The following is a 15992-nucleotide window of genomic DNA, read 5'->3' as shown; positions in this document are numbered from 1 at the left end:
CTCTCGCTGTTCAGTTAGAGGACTGATTCCATCTGAGTGTATCCATCTCCTCCAGTGGCAACTCCATCTGGCCACATACATCGTGAGGATTCCCAGTTTTGCTACATCTGTGGGACATCAAATTCCTATCTGGTAATGTGCACTTACCTGATCCTCATTAAGTGACCTATATATTACACAGACGTGTCCATTGAGGCGAGGACTCATTCACATCCTCCAATTTTATCCCTTTATTATTGGTTACATTAATTCCAATTTACGTTTATTTCCCCACCTTACCCCTTTTGTTTATTTGTATTATTGTATCATTTGCATGTACTTTTAACAGTAAAATTGTTACATTTTTTACCAATCGGTATCATTCATTGTGTTAAGCGCTGCTTGACTCGCCTAGTGCGTGTCTCCCCTTTTTTTCTCTTTCTAAAAAGTGGGGAGTGACTACCCCCACACCTGAGCAGCTGCTTTAATTGAAGAATCAGCTCAATACCAGGCGCCTGACTATTCCTAGTGAATAACCTTTTTCTTCTCTTTATTAAAACTGGTTTTCTTTTATCCAATTGCATCACTCCCTTCTGTCGTTTATGCAAAAACCTTACATCAAGGCACCTAGCCTCCGTTACACTCCAGCTGGTGCCACTGCTAGCGTGACAGGGATTTTGTGTTCAGAATTACGATGTAATATGTAGTTCCCTAGTGTTCCTTCTAGGAAATGGGCAGGGCGATGCTGCATGGGGGCAGCTTAAGGGGGGCGGACTGGTCCCACCCACATCACTGTTGTGGGCGGTTCCGGGTCACCACCGTCATTAAAGGGAGCGGGTCTGGCCATCACCGTCTCTAAAACGGTGGCTGTTTTAGCAGGGAGCTGCTAGAGGAGCAGGCCGCATTTTGCCCTTTAAATCGGGCAGGGTGCAGAGCACCGCTATAACAGCCAGGCGGGAAAACTAGTTCCCTATCTCCATGTAGCAGCAAGTGATACAGTTGGTGCATTTATATGCACCCGGTTTCCTGCCTAGAAAAGTGCCACAGATAGTATTCCTTGGAATGGCTACATTGTTCTGGACTAACCAGTCCTTGATGTTGTGTCCACGTTGATGGCAGTTCATCAAATGGGTGTTCTGAAGACATTGTAGGTTTTATCAGTGGTAACAAGCGGCCAATGTTTTCTTGATGTGTCAGTAATAAGTGTAAGATAGTGTTCTTATCTGTGGCCTTATAAAAGATGTCTGTTTCCATCCATTTGTTCTGTACTCGACTGGTTTTAACACCCAGATAATTGATGGTGGTGTAGTGGCGATGGAACTGAAGTGGATAGTCTCATCCGAGTTAGACCTTGAAATTTTGGAAATTACACATAATTTTATTGGATGAAACGATTTTTAATTAATGAAGCCTGCGAGTGCCGCTTTTTCTACAACTTACTATCGATATCTCTGGAGGGGGGATGCAGTTACAATCCCGGCGGTCGGGATCCCGGCGTTCAGAATCCCGACGCCGGAATCCCGACCGCGAAATGCCGACACATTCTCCCTCCGTGGGTGTCCACGACACCCCTGGAGGGAGAATAAATTAGTGTGCCGAGCATAGCGAGGCACCGGGCCCGCTGCGTGGCGAGCGAAGCGGGCCCGCTGCGTGGCGAGCGAAGCGAGCCCGCACGGGGGGGGGGGGGGGGGCGATCCACGTCCCCCCTTGTCGGCATTTCGGCTGTCGGGATTCCGGCGTCGGGATTCTGAACGCCGGGATCCCGACCGCCGGGATTCAATACTGAATCCCTGGAGGGCACAGGAGCATCTGTTACCCAGCTTGGGTGAGTGCTGCTCTGCCAATCACAACCTATCATCTATATATGTCTAGTGGACATTATGGGATACTAGAGCAGGCTACCCCCCCTTTTTCTTTTCCATATTTTTGAAAGGAAAATTATATATGCAAAGCATCTGACTATGCACTTTCTCCTGACTGACTGGGAAAGTGGGTAATTAGCAGTATTAGCAGTGATGTAGCTATCGAGGGTGCAGCTGCTATGGGGTCCAAGCTGTTTCTAGGGCCCGCAGCTCCCCCTGTACCCAGTCCTGACTGCACCAAAGATCAGCAGCATTCAGCGCTACCTGCTCCACCTTGCCACGGCCCCCTCACCTTGGCCCGGCCAACGCAAGCTGCAGCACATCCATTGAGGATGAAGCTGTGGTCCCTCAACCCTCCTGGCCGGTTTCCAGCAGTCCCGCGATTCGCGGACATTTAGGGGTTGTGGCCTAATACCGTCAAGTGCCCACCCCCACTCTATTTCGGAAGCTGTCTAACTCCCCCCTCTCTCTTTTTGCAACGCTGTCTCCTCCCCCCTCTCTGATGCTGTCTCCTCCCCCACTCTGACTCTGTCTCCCCCTCTCTGACGCTGTCTCCTCCCCCTCTTTCTCTGATGCCCTCTTCTCTACCTTTTCTCTGACGCTGTCTCCTCCCTCTCTCTCTCTGATGCCATCTCCTTCCCACTCTCTCTAATGCCATCTCCTCCCCTTCTGTCTGACACCATCTCCTCCCGGGTTTTTGGACCTGGATGTATCCCGTCAGTTGTTCCACCAGCATGATGCCGGGTAGGGGAAGCCGGTGAATTCAGGCCCTGAGCCGGCTCTCGGAGATGACATCATCTCCAAGCGCCAGGAAGCTGCTGGGCTGCCCCCAGCCTCCGTCCATGAGGTGAATGGATGCCGCACACAGGCATACATTCACCTCTGCTGCTGTATGCATAGTACCGCAGACAGCAGCGGAGGCTGTACGCAGCCCCTGCCCAACCTCCAGACTGACCTCAGGGCGCTGTGGTCCGAATGGTTGGGGCTCCCTGATTGAAGGAAATGGGTCCCTGGGTCGGATGACCCGGGTCACCCATTTACACGGCCCCTGACTCCGGGGAAGCCCTGTGTCCGACCCTGAACATTTGCCGGGTCGGACACCGGGTAACAGGACCCGGCTTATTTTATTTTTTTTGCGCTTTTACATCAAGCCCTGGGCCGGACTGTAGCGGCAATAACCCTTGCGGCTCCGGTGTAAAAGGGTATAAGTACACATATGGCACACACCCAGCAATCACTACTATGCTGTTACTAAAAGTATAATACCTGGGGTTACCTGGTGCCAGCTGCAGCACTCTCCCTCCTGCCTGCCATGCACATTGCACACCAGAAAGGGACGTTTCCCTGGTAACACAGCTCCTCCCACTCTACCCCACACAGGAAATACACTTTGGCTACAGCCGCGGGGGAGTCTGGGAGCTGAGTACAAACCACAGGAAAATGGCCGCCGCTATATGTAGACACTGGGACATCAGTGCCGGTAATTGCCTTGTGTGAATGCATTGAGAGAGTTCACCGGTAGCTGATAGATTCCATGCTGTAAGTACTACGAGTAACGATCCATAACAATTGTCCCCTGTGCGAGTGAACGGCGGCCATATTTTCGAAGACCAGTCTCCACGTTCAGAGGCGGCAGCATCTCGGCTTCCTGCTGGGGCAGCGCTGCTGATCTTACCTGAGGCCTCACACTTCCAGCAGCCACAGTGTTTAAGTTACGGGGCACCGATAGAAGGCATTGCTGTATCTGGTAGCAGGTGAGACTGAGTATTGTGCTACCTTGGTGTCCCGTTATCCTGGGAGAGCAGCCTGTAGCGTCCTGTTTACAGGGGAGTGACCTGTGGTGTGAGCGGTCTGTGGTGTCCTGTTAAAAAATGTTATACAGAGGGAGCAGCCTCTAGTGTGGTGTTATAATTATATAGTTCATCAGCCTCTGTTTTTTTATTACCATTTGGGAGCAGCTTTTGTTGTCCTGTTACAAAACTTAAATTAATTTTATATGATTTTTTTTCTGGGTTACGAGTCTCTGATATCTTCTTAGTAGTAGTAGTATGATGATTATACAGGGCGAGCAGGAAACATATATGCGGAAACATTAGAGGCTGCTCTTGTGCCTCTGTGTGGATTTCTCTTATGGTGGCCATACACTACTGGGATGTATCGCAGCAGTGTATGGCCCCTTCCCAACCTCTGAGCCATCTGGTACCTGCATACGATGCATCACATGCGGTCCTTTCACATACAATGTATCTAATATGACCCCATTCCCCGCCACTGGGACGGGGGCAGGGTCGGCGGGTAGGCAGCAGGTCCGACCTCCTGCTCCGGTCCGATACGAATTGGACCCAAGGGGGACGTCAAACACATCTGATTTCTCGGCAGTTCCATCAGGATCGGGTGAAATTAGCCTAAATCGGACTAGTGTATGGGCACCTTTACCTAATATGTTACATGTGTATTTTGTGGTGTTTATTGTAATTATATTTACACCTAGACAACGGAGCGGAGAGGAAACGGAGTGTTTACTAGACATCACGTGAGGATGAGACACGTCACTGATTCCCCGAGGATGGACAAGGACCAGAGTCACATGACTGAGAGGATTCTAAATATCACCCTGGAGATCATCTACCTGCTGACTGGGGAGGTGAGGGGATCTGGGAGTGTCACTGTGACATCACTTATATCTATAGTAATAATACAGGGACGTGACTGGGGAGGTGAGGGGATCTGGGAGTGTCACTGTGACATCACTTATATCTATAGTAATAATACAGGGACGTGACTGGGGAGGTGAGGGGATCTGGGAGTGTCACAGTAACATCACTTATATCTACAGTAATAATACAGGGACGTGACTGGGGAGGTGAGGGGATCTGGGAGCATCACTTATATCTATAGTAATAATACAGGGACGTGACTGGGGAGGTGAGGGGATCTGGGAGCGTCACTGTGACGTCACTTATATCTATAGTAATAATACAGGGACGTGACTGGGGAGGTGAGGGGATCTGGGAGCGTCACTGTGACATCACATATCTATAGTAATAATACAGGGACGTGACTGGGGAGGTTAGGGGATCTGGGAGTGTCACTGTGACATCACCTATATCTATAGTAATAATACAGGGACATGACTGGGGAGGTGAGGGGATCTGGGAGTGTCACTGTGACATCACTTATATCTATAGTAATAATACAGGGACGTGACTGGGGAGGTGAGGGGATCTGGGAGTGTCACAGTAACATCACTTATATCTACAGTAATAATACAGGGACGTGACTGGGGAGGTGAGGGGATCTGGGAGCATCACTTATATCTATAGTAATAATACAGGGACGTGACTGGGGAGGTGAGGGGATCTGGGAGCGTCACTGTGACGTCACTTATATCTATAGTAATAATACAGGGACGTGACTGGGGAGGTGAGGGGATCTGGGAGTGTCACTGTGACATCACTTATATCTATAGTAATAATACAGGGAAGTGACTGGGAAGGTGAGGGGATCTGGGAGTGTCACTGTGACATCACTTATATCTATAGTAATAATACAGGGACGTGACTGGGGAGGTGAGGGGATCTGGGAGCGTCACTGTGACATCACTTATATCTATAGTAATAATGCAGGGACGTGACTGGGGAGGTGAGGGGATCTGGGAGTGTCACTGTGACATCACTTATATCTATAGTAATAATACAGGGACGTGACTGGGGAGATGAGGGGATCTGGGAGCGTCACTGTGACATCACTTATATCTATAGTAATAATACAGGGACGTGACTGGGGAGGTGAGGGGATCTGGGAGTGTCACTGTGACATCACTTATATCTATAGTAATAATACAGGGAAGTGACTGGGGAGGTGAGGAGATCTGGGAGTGTCACTGTGATGTCACTTATATCTATAGTAATAATACAGGGACGTGACTGGGGAGGTGAGGGGATCTGGGAGTGTCACTGTGACATCACTTATATCTATAGTAATAATACAGGGAGGTGAGGGGATCTGGGAGCGTCACTGTGACATCACATATCTATAGTAATAATACAGGGACGTGACTGGGGAGGTGAGGGGATCTGGGAGCGTCACTGTGACATCACTTATATCTATAGTAATAATACAGGGACGTGACTGGGGAGGTGAGGGGATCTGGGAGTGTCACTGTGACATCACTTATATCTATAGTAGTAATACAGGGACGTGACTGGGGAGGTGAGGGGATCTGGGAGCGTCACTGACATCACTTATATCTATAGTAATAATACAGGGACATGACTGGGGAGGTGAGTGGATCTGGGAGCATCACTGTGACATCACTTAAATCTATAGCAATAATACAGGGACATGACTGGGGATGTGAGGGGATCTGGGAGCGTCACTTTGACATCACTTATATCTATAGCAATAATACAGGGACAGGACTGGGAGGTGAGGGGATCTGGGAGTGTCACTGTGACATCACTTATATCTATAGTAATAATACAGGGACGTGACTGTGGAGATGAAGGGATCTGGGAGCGTCACTGTGACATCACTTATATCTATAGTAATAATACAGGGACATGACTGGGGAGGTGAGGGGATCTGGGAGCGTCACTGTGACATCACTTACATCTATAGTAATAATACAGGGACGTGACTGGGGAGGTGAGGGGATCTGGGAGCGTCACAGTGACATCACTTATATCTATAGTAATAATACAGGGACGTGACTGGGGAGGTGAGGTGATCTGAGAGTGTCACAGTGACATCACTTATATCTATAGTAATAATACAGGGACGTGACTGAGGAGGTCAGGGGATCTGGGAGTGTCACTGTGACATCACTTATATCTATAGTAATAATACAGGGACGTGACTGGGGAGGTGAGGTGATCTGAGAGTGTCACAGTGACATCACTTATATCTATAGTAATAATACAGGGACGTGACTGGGGAGGTGAGGGGATCTGGGAGCGTCACTGTGACATCACTTATATCTATAGTAATAATACAGGGACATGACTGGGGAGGTTAGGATATCTGAGAGTGTCAGTGATATCACTGATATATTATTACTACAGTGACCTGATTGGTGGATTTTGGTAATTACATATCATAGCACTAATAGAGGGTGATGACTGGGAGTATAATATTCATTTACAGTTTCTTATATAGCGCAGCAGATTCCGTTGCGCTTTACAATTTTAGACAGTGTTAAAACGAACTGGGTAACAACAGACAGACTTGGAGGTACGAGAGCCCTGCTGCAAGCTTACAATCTATAGGGACATAGGAGGGAAACACAAGGACAGGCACCAGTAATAGCATAGCTTGTAGGTCCAGAAGGGAAGCTATATAATACATAAGTGCCTCAGAGGGTTATGCGTATGGTACTTAAATATTATGTCTTGCCTGAAGAGGTGAGTTTTCAGGGAACACTTGAAAGTTTGGAGGCTAGTGGAGAGTCTTATTGTGTGTGGAAGGGCATTCCATAGGGTGGGAGCAGCCCGATGAAAGTCCTGCAATAGTGAATGGGAGCTAGTGATCCGTGCAGGAGAGAGACGCAGATCTTGTGCAGAGCGCAGTGGCCGAGATGGGAGATATTTTGTGAAATAAAGAGATATAAGCTGGTTCAGTATGGTTAATAGCTTTATATGTGAGTAGAAGTATTTTATATTGTAAACGGTAAGGTACGGGCAAAGTATGCGAGTGTATGCAGTAATAGTATATTTTCCAATACACAGGGTTACAAAGTAGTGAAGAAGACATCCAGTGACCATGAGACACCCAGTTGCCATCACTGTGTGTCAGGAGAACTGAGCAGGACCCAGAGTTCCATCACTGTGCCTCCACCTCATTCACTGATACATGGGAGAGACAAGGAGCAGAAGATCCTGGAACTCACCGACAAGATCATCCAGCTGCTGACCGGAGAGGTGACTGCTGGGAATGGGACATTATACAGTAACACCGGGGGATGTGACCGGAGAGGTGACTGCTGGGAATGGGGCATTATACAGTAACACCGGGGGATGTGACCGGAGAGGTGACTGCTGGGAATGGGACATTATACAGTAACATCGGGGGATGTGACCGGAGAGGTGACTGCTGGGAATGGGACATTATACAGTAACACCGGGGGATGTGACCGGTGAGGTGACTGCTGGGAATGGGCCATTATACAGTAACACTGGGGAGCTGACCGGAGAGGGGACTGCTGGGAATGGGGCATTATACAGTAACACCGGGGATGTGACAGGAGAGGAGACTGCTGGGAATGGGGCATTATACAGTAACACCGGGGATGTGACTGGAGAGGTGACTGCTGGAAATGGGGCATTATACAGTAGGTGGATGTGGCCGGAGAGGTGACTGCTGGGAATGGGACATTATACAGTAACACCGGTGGATGTGACCGGAGAGGTGATTGCTGGAAATGGGGTATTATACAGTAACACCGATGGATGTGACCGGAGAGGTGACTGCTGGGAATAGGACATTATACAATAACACCGGGGGATGTGACCGGAGAGGTGACTGCTGGGAATGGGACATTATACAGTAACCCCGGGGGGATGTGACCGGAGAGGTGACTGCTGGGAATGGGACATTATACAGTAACACCGGGGAATGTGACCGGAGAGGTGACTGCTGGGAATGGGACATTATACAGTAATACCGAGGGATGCGACCGGAGAGGTGATTGTGTCGGGTTTCTATAAGGTGTCAGGATGTCACTGTCTATTTCTCTGCGCAGGATGGGAAGTATATAGAGGAACACAAGGGTCTGTGCAGGGATGTTATGATGGAGAATCACTGGCCCCTCACATCACTGGGTATGAAGAGAGTTTGTTATTTGTTATTGTACAGGGGTGAGCAGATATGGGCCCCCCTATATACACGTATCATCTGCTAATCCACATGTACAATATATTCAGTCACTGTGTGTCTCCTACAGATGGGCCCAGTAACAGAGATACCCCAGAGAGATGTCCCTGTCCTCTGTATTCCCAGGATAATCACATATATACAATGTCCTCAGTCACTGTGTGTCTCCTACAGATGGGCCCAGTAACAGAGATACCCCAGAGAGATGTCCCCGTCCTCTGTATTCCCAGGATAATCACATATATACCATGTCCTCAGTCACTGTGTGTCTCCTACAGATGGGCCCAGTAACACAGATACCCCAGAGAGATGTCCCCGTCCTCTGTATTCCCAGGATAATCACATATATACCATGTACTCAGTCACTGTGTGTCTCCTACAGATGGGCCCAGTAACAGAGATACCCCAGAGAGATGTCCCCGTCCTCTGTATTCCCAGGATAATCACATATATACCATGTCCTCAGTCACTGCGTGTCTCCTACAGATGGGCCCAGTAACAGAGATACCCCAGAGAGATTTCCCCGTCCTCTGTATTCCCAGGATAATCACATATATACCATGTCCTCAGTCACTGCGTGTCTCCTACAGATGGGGCCAGTAACAGGAATACCCTAGAGAGATGTCCCCGTCCTCTGTATTCCCAGGATAATCACATATATACAATGTCCCCAGTCACTGCGTGTCACCTACAGATGGGCCCAGTAACAGAGATACCCCAGAGAGATGTCCCCGTCCTCTGTATTCCCAGGATAATCACATATACACCATGTCCTCAGTCACTGTGTGTCTCCTACAGATGGGCCAGTAACAGAGATACCCCAGAGAGATGTCCCTGTCCTCTGTATTCCCAGGATAATCACATATACACCATGTCCTCAGTCACTGCGTGTCTCCTACAGATGGGCCCAGTAACAGAGATACCCCAGAGAGATGTCCCCGTCCTCTGTATTCCAGGATAATCCCATATATACCATGTCCTCAGTCACTGTGTGTCTCCTATAGATGGGCCCAGTAACAGAGATACCCCAGAGAGATGTCCCCGTCCTCTGTATTCCCAGGATAATCACATATATACCATGTCCTCAGTCACTGCGTGTCTCCTACAGATGGACCCAGTAACAGAGATACCCCAGAGAGATGTCCCCGTCCTCTGTATTCCCAGGATAATCACATATATACCATGTCCTCAGTCACTGCATGTCTCCTACAGATGGGGCCAGTAACAGAGATACCCTAGAGAGATGTCCCCGTCCTCTGTATTCCCAGGATAATCACATATATACCATGTCCTCAGTCACTGCGTGTCTCCTACAGATGGGCCCAGTAACAGAGATACCCCAGAGAGATGTCCTCGTCCTCTGTATTCCCAGGATAATCACATATATACCATGTCCTCAGTCACTGTGTGTCTCCTATAGATGGGTCTAGTAACAGAGATACGACAGAGAGATGTCCCCGTCCTCTGTATTCCCAGCACTGTACAGAGGAAACTCACAGGACCCCACAGGAGGATCAGGTAGGTGGGAATTTAGGGTCTCCCCAATATACCAAAGTGACTGTCACTATATGAATTGCAGTGGTTGTGTGTGTGTGTCCTATGCACGGATATTGTACTGTGTAATCTCCCTAGCATCAGACATTACTAATATTGTAGGTTCAATGTGAAGATATTAAGGCAGAAGACACAGAGGAAGAAGAGACGTATGTGACGGATATGAAGATAAGAGAAGAGTCTTATGTGTTAGATAAGAAAGAAGATACAGAGACAGAAGACACACATATGAGGGGTGATCAGCAGTGTAAGAAGGAGGAAATCCCTACAGATATCAGCACAGGTGAGAAATAATCATTTACTGCATACAGTATTTTCCTTGTTCTATTAATACAGCTTTACAGCTATCTAAGAAATCAGGAGCCATCAGCCCCTATTGTACTCCTGCTCTCCCCCTCACATCATGTCACTGTGTGTTACCAGCCCAGAGATCTGACCAGTCTCCTCCCCACACTCTGTGGTGTATCTCATACATCAGGAGCCATCAGCCCCTATTATACTAGTGCTCTCCCCTCACATCATGTCACTTTGTGTTACCAGCCCAGAGATCTGACCAGTCTCCTCCCCACACTCTGTGGTGTATCTCATACATCAGGAGCCATCAGCCCCTATTATACTAGTGCTCTCCCCTCACATCATGTCACTGTGTGTTACCAGCCCAGAGATCTGACCAGTCTCCTTCCCACACTCTCTGGTGTATCTCATACATCAGGAGCCATCAGCCCCTATTATACTCCTGCTCTCCCCTCACATCATGTCACTGTGTGTTACCAGCCCAGAGATCTGACCAGTCTCCTTCCCACACTCTCTGGTGTATCTCATACATCAGGAGCCATCAGCCCCTATTATACTCCTGCTCTCCCCTCACATCATGTCACTGTGTGTTACCAGCCCAGAGATCTGACCAGTCTCCTCCCCGCACTCTCTGGTGTATCCCATACATCAGGAGCCATCAGCCCTATTATACTCCTGCTCTCCCCCTCACATCATGTCACTGTGTGTTACCAGCCCAGAGATCTGACCAGTCTCCTCCCCACACTCTCTGGTGTATCTCATTCATCAGGAGACATCAGCCCCTATTATACTCCTGCTCTCCCCCTCACATCATGTCACTGTGTGTTACCAGCCCAGATATCTGACCAGTCTCCTCCCCACACTCTCTGGTGTATATCGTACATCAGGAGCCATCAGCCCCTATTATACTCCTGCTCCCCCTCACATCATGTCACTGTGTGTTACCAGCCCAGAGATCTGACCAGTCTCCTCCCCACACTCTCTGGTGTATCTCATACATCAGGAGCCATCAGCCCTATTATACTCCTGCTCTCCCCCTCATATCATGTCACTGTGTGTTACCAGCCCAGAGATCTGACCAGTCTCCTTCCCACACTCTCTGGTGTATCTCATACATCAGGAGCCATCAGCACCTATTATACTCCTGCTCTCCCCTCACATCATGTCACTGTGTGTTACCAGCCCAGAGATCTGACCAGTCTCCTCGCCACACTCTCTGGTGTATCTCCTACATCAGGAGCCATCAGCCCCTATTGTACTCCTGCTCTCCCCCTCATATCATGTCACTGTGTGTTACCAGCCCAGAGATCTGACCAGTCTCCTCCCCACACTCTCTGGTAGAAAAGGATAATCATGATAATCAGGCGCTAATACTTTACATTGAAAATATAATAATCAAAATGAATGCTGTCTAACGAGATAATTATAAGACGACTTATGGCTATTGCAGCTCCCAATAGGTATTCTGTATAACTTAATTAGACAAAATAACAATTAAGAGAGATGGGGCAGAAGGAAGAGAGCAGGGGAGAGGGGGGGCAGATTGGGTGGAGGAGAGAGAGAAGGGGACTGGGAGAGAGCGAAAGGTAGGAATGGGTGGGAGCGGAAATGGGAGGTGGCTGGGTGCAAGGTGATGTAGTAAGATGAGGTGCTGGGGGGTGAGAGGGGATGGGGGGGGGGTATGACGGACGGACGGGGGCACTGGTGGTGATGGGCCATGGATGGGAACACCCAGCGTTTCATGAGCATTCCCATGTAAATTCCAGCCTCATGCAAGGTGCCAGGGGCGGGTAGCTGACTTCACATGGCGTCAGCCGCCCTGGGCCCTGGAGATTTCAATGATCTCTCCAGCATTGGGCACATGCGAGGGGATCCGGGTGGGGTAGCGGCTATTCGTCAGGTCGGCACTTTGGGACTTGGTACCAGGTTATCCAGAATCAGGCCCATAGCACAATGCACCAATATATCGGCCATCGGCTCTGTTGTAGAGATCACGTTGGTTACAGATTTATTGCTGGCACCCCCACTGGCTGACCGACCAGCGATATATCGGCCAGTGTGTGCGCAGCAATAGACATGTTCAGTGTAAGTGATAAAACATCCATGAACATTTCCTTCTCAATGTCACCAATTCTGTCTGTTGTCATTCATCTGTTTCCTTGTAGATGGGCGCACAAGCAGGAATACCTCGGAGGGAGATCTCATTGTGTCTCCAGATTATATACTAGAAGATAAGAACATCAGACAAGATTCTCCAGAAGAAAAACCCATTATCCCCAACACACACCCAACATTTCCCATTGCAGATATTTCATCTGGTCCCTCTAGTCATGAGGAACCTTCTCCTGATCATTCAGACCTTACTACACCCAGTACAGACCATAAAGATGATACAGTATCATCCAGTTCTAGAAGTCAGTCAGTTTTCGCTTTACATCAGAGACATCACACAGGGGAAAAACCATTTTCATGTTCTGAGTGTGGGAAATGTTATAGGAATAAATCCAGTCTTGTTGTACATGAGAGGGAACATACAGGTGAGAAACCATTTTCATGTTCTGAATGTGGGAAATCGTTTTCTCGTAAGTCACATCTTGTTATACATGAGAGGGTACATACAGGTGAGAAACCATTTCCATGTTCTGAGTGTGGGAAATGTTATAGGAATAAACCCAGTCTTGTTGTACATGAGAGGGTACATACAGGTGTGAAACCATTTTCATGTTTTGAATGTGGGAAATGTTTTATTCATAAACCCAGTCTTGTTGCACATGAGATGGTACATACAGGTGAGAAACCATTTTCATGCTCTGAGTGTGGGAAATGTTATAGAAATAAATCCAATCTTGTTATACATGAGAGGGAACATACAGGTGAGAAACCATTTTCATGTTCTGAGTGTGGGAAATGTTATAGCAATAAATCCAATCTTGTTCTACATGAGAGGGAACATACAGGTGAGAAACCATTTTCGTGTTCTGAATGTGGGAAATGTTTTACTCATAAACACAGTCTTGTTACACATGAGAGGGTACATACAGGTGAGAAACCATTTTCATGTTCTGAGTGTGGGAAATGTTTTGCACATAAATCCAGTCTTGTTACACATGAGAGGGTACATACAGGTGAGAAACCATTTTCATGTTCTGAGTGTGGGAAATGTTATAGCAATAAATCCAATCTTGTTACACATGAGAGGGTACATACAGGTGAGAAACCATTTTCATGCTCTGAATGTGGGAAACGTTTTACACTTAAATCCAGTCTTGTTCTACATGAGAGAAACCATACAGGTGAGAAACCATTTTCATGCTGAATGCGGGAAATGTTTTACCAATAAATCGCATCTTGTTAGACATCAGAGACACCTTTTCCATGCTTGCAGTGTGGGAAATGTTTTATAAATAAATGTATACTTTGTAAATACCAGAAAAATAACATTTTGATGAGCAGATCTACATTAAACATGAGCATTGATGAGAGGATACCCCTGTTGCATGCACAGGGATCATCTGAGAGTAGTCTCCCCAAAACAATGCAGACTCGATTCACCCCCTAGAAACTGTGGGAGCTACCCATGGGTTCTTAAATGTAAGGCTAGCAGAAACTGTCCTGGCTGATGTTCCTCCACAACCAGCCCCCTCCCCCCTCTCCAGAGCTGCCGGCTTATGCTGGGTACACACCAGCATGATGCAGCTTGTGAGCGGGTTGTTAGGGGAATGTATGACCCGCTCACGATCTGGTGGAGCCTATGACACACTCAGGAACTGCATCTGATGTGATCGCGACCCAAACCCACTTCAATGGTCGTTTCTCAGAAACTATCTGCTGCAGGTAGGATCTTAGAGAAGACCTAACGATCCGCGGGGCTGCACATCGGATCGGGATCGCATCAGAACGGCAGTGAAATGGCCAATTTACATAAAATCGGTCGAGATTGTATCTAAATTGGCTTATTTTGGGATAAATCATCCTGATGTGTACCCCACATTACTGTAATCATACTGCAGGCTTCCAGGCACCAGCTCAGCAGGAAGCCAGGCTGCTCCTGGGACATTTACATCCTGGGATACAAACATCCGCCCAATCACTGCCCAGATCTTATTTTTATTCAGTATTTCTTATTACAATATGCGTATGATACAGAGATAAGATGTTACATCCCATCCTTTCCCCTACCTTATATCTGTGCAGTGTATATGTGCTTTATGTCTGACAAGCGATGCCATTACACCGATTATACTAAACTTACATTGTGCCTCATCTATCTCACCTTCTGTATACGGCCATTTATAATAAAGCTATTCCTGTGTCTGGTTGGTCCTGTGTAATAGTGTGGATTTGTATAATGTATATGTATTATTGTGTATACTCCTGTATAAGCCTCATAGAATTCTGACAGCGTCCATCTGTCCCACGTTTGATGATACTTTCTTACATTATTACTTTTGGTGTATGTGTACTTCTCATTATCTACTGTATGGTTTACCAGATGGATCCAGTGGTATAAATCCGGTGCCTCATGCGCCTCCATTTCCTTGCTATTATTACTTTTCCCAGAGCAGCTAGGTTCTCCACCAGCCGTATAAACGGGCCCATTGCCCTTACCTGTTGAATTATGCTCAAAATACACATTTCTCCTTCGGGAGACATCAGGGGCCACAGCTTTACAGTGGGTAATAGGAGTGGGAGAGAGCACCAGCACCCTAGAGGTTAACTTTAACTGCCTGCCAGGCTCCTCCCCTCCTATACCCCGCCTCCAGGCCAAGGACCTCAGTTTTTCTAGGGTGCTGGCAAGATGCACCCAAAAGAGGGGCTGCTATATTAGCAGCCATAACTTTATTTTTTCTACTGCGAGTGCCAGAGCAGCAGCGCTGGGGATCTGACCAGACCCCTGCGCTGCTGGCTCCATCACCCGGGTCCGGCGCTGCATTGCCACCCGCGGGTGGGGACCTGCAGTGGCCCCCGGGCACTGGGGAGCCTTCAGTCACAGCCGGACGCCGGGGACCACAGGCGCCCCCTTCAGAACAAATGGGACGCACTGTGAGTATTCACGCTCCCCGCCTGGAGTGTGTGAAAATAGCGCAGTGAGGCGCACAGAGTGGCTGTCACAGCCGGCGAGGGGTGACCGCCGGCTGTGCTAGCAAGCGGTCGGCTTGCCGCCCGTCCCGCTGGACCACCAGGGATCTTAGTTTGTGGGCAGCAGCGCTGGTATGCGGGTCCTCCCGGCGCGCGCCAGATCCCCGCCATTTTACCGGCGCTGCAGGAGGACATCTTCCCTGGGGGTCATTTGCTAGAAGGGGGAGGTGGCTCCCCCCACATCAGCCCCTCCCCCGGGGACAGTAGGCAGGGAACTGTGCTTGGCGCACAGAGAGTTCCCGCCACTGACATCCCTTGCCTGGCTGCATGTGAGGAGGGACACGGAGAAGCTCC

At 48.5% G+C, this 15992-nt stretch overlaps 3 protein-coding genes across 4 annotated transcripts in view; all 3 read left to right on the top strand.

The window, feature by feature from the left end:
• The window catches only part of LOC146010139 (uncharacterized), a 200303-nt gene that overhangs the window by 74960 nt on the left and 109351 nt on the right, over positions 1-15992 (top strand). The window lies entirely within an intron of this gene.
• On the top strand, positions 7597-10559 carry LOC146007385 (uncharacterized). Its single transcript, XM_083145733.1, has 3 exons — positions 7597-8659; positions 10132-10229; positions 10368-10559. The coding sequence occupies exons 1-3, from the start codon at positions 8626-8628 to the stop codon at positions 10557-10559; spliced, it is 324 nt and encodes a 107-aa protein (XP_083001859.1). The 5' UTR covers positions 7597-8625.
• On the top strand, positions 12718-14801 carry LOC146007384 (uncharacterized; the record flags this gene model as incomplete). Its single annotated transcript, XM_083145732.1, has 1 exon — positions 12718-14801. A coding segment is annotated over one exon (1158 nt), but the record flags the coding sequence as incomplete, so codon positions are not given.

The sequence above is a fragment of the Crinia signifera genome, chromosome 6 (genome assembly GCF_055691185.1).
Source record: "Crinia signifera chromosome 6, ASM5569118v1, whole genome shotgun sequence".
Taxonomy (NCBI): domain Eukaryota; kingdom Metazoa; phylum Chordata; class Amphibia; order Anura; family Myobatrachidae; genus Crinia; species Crinia signifera.
The sequence above is the reverse complement of the archived record's forward strand: the minus strand, read 5'-3'. Positions and strand labels throughout refer to the sequence as shown.

Bases quoted from the DNA above. Each gene is read 5' to 3' on its own strand.
- LOC146007385 (XM_083145733.1), top strand. From the start codon at position 8,626: ATGATGGAGAATCACTGGCCCCTCACATCACTGG. The intron at 8,660-10,131 runs GTATGAAGAGAG...TGTCTCCTATAG, and splicing joins CTGGCCCCTCACATCACTGG to ATGGGTCTAGTAACAGAGAT. The intron at 10,230-10,367 runs GTAGGTGGGAAT...CTAATATTGTAG, and splicing joins GGACCCCACAGGAGGATCAG to GTTCAATGTGAAGATATTAA.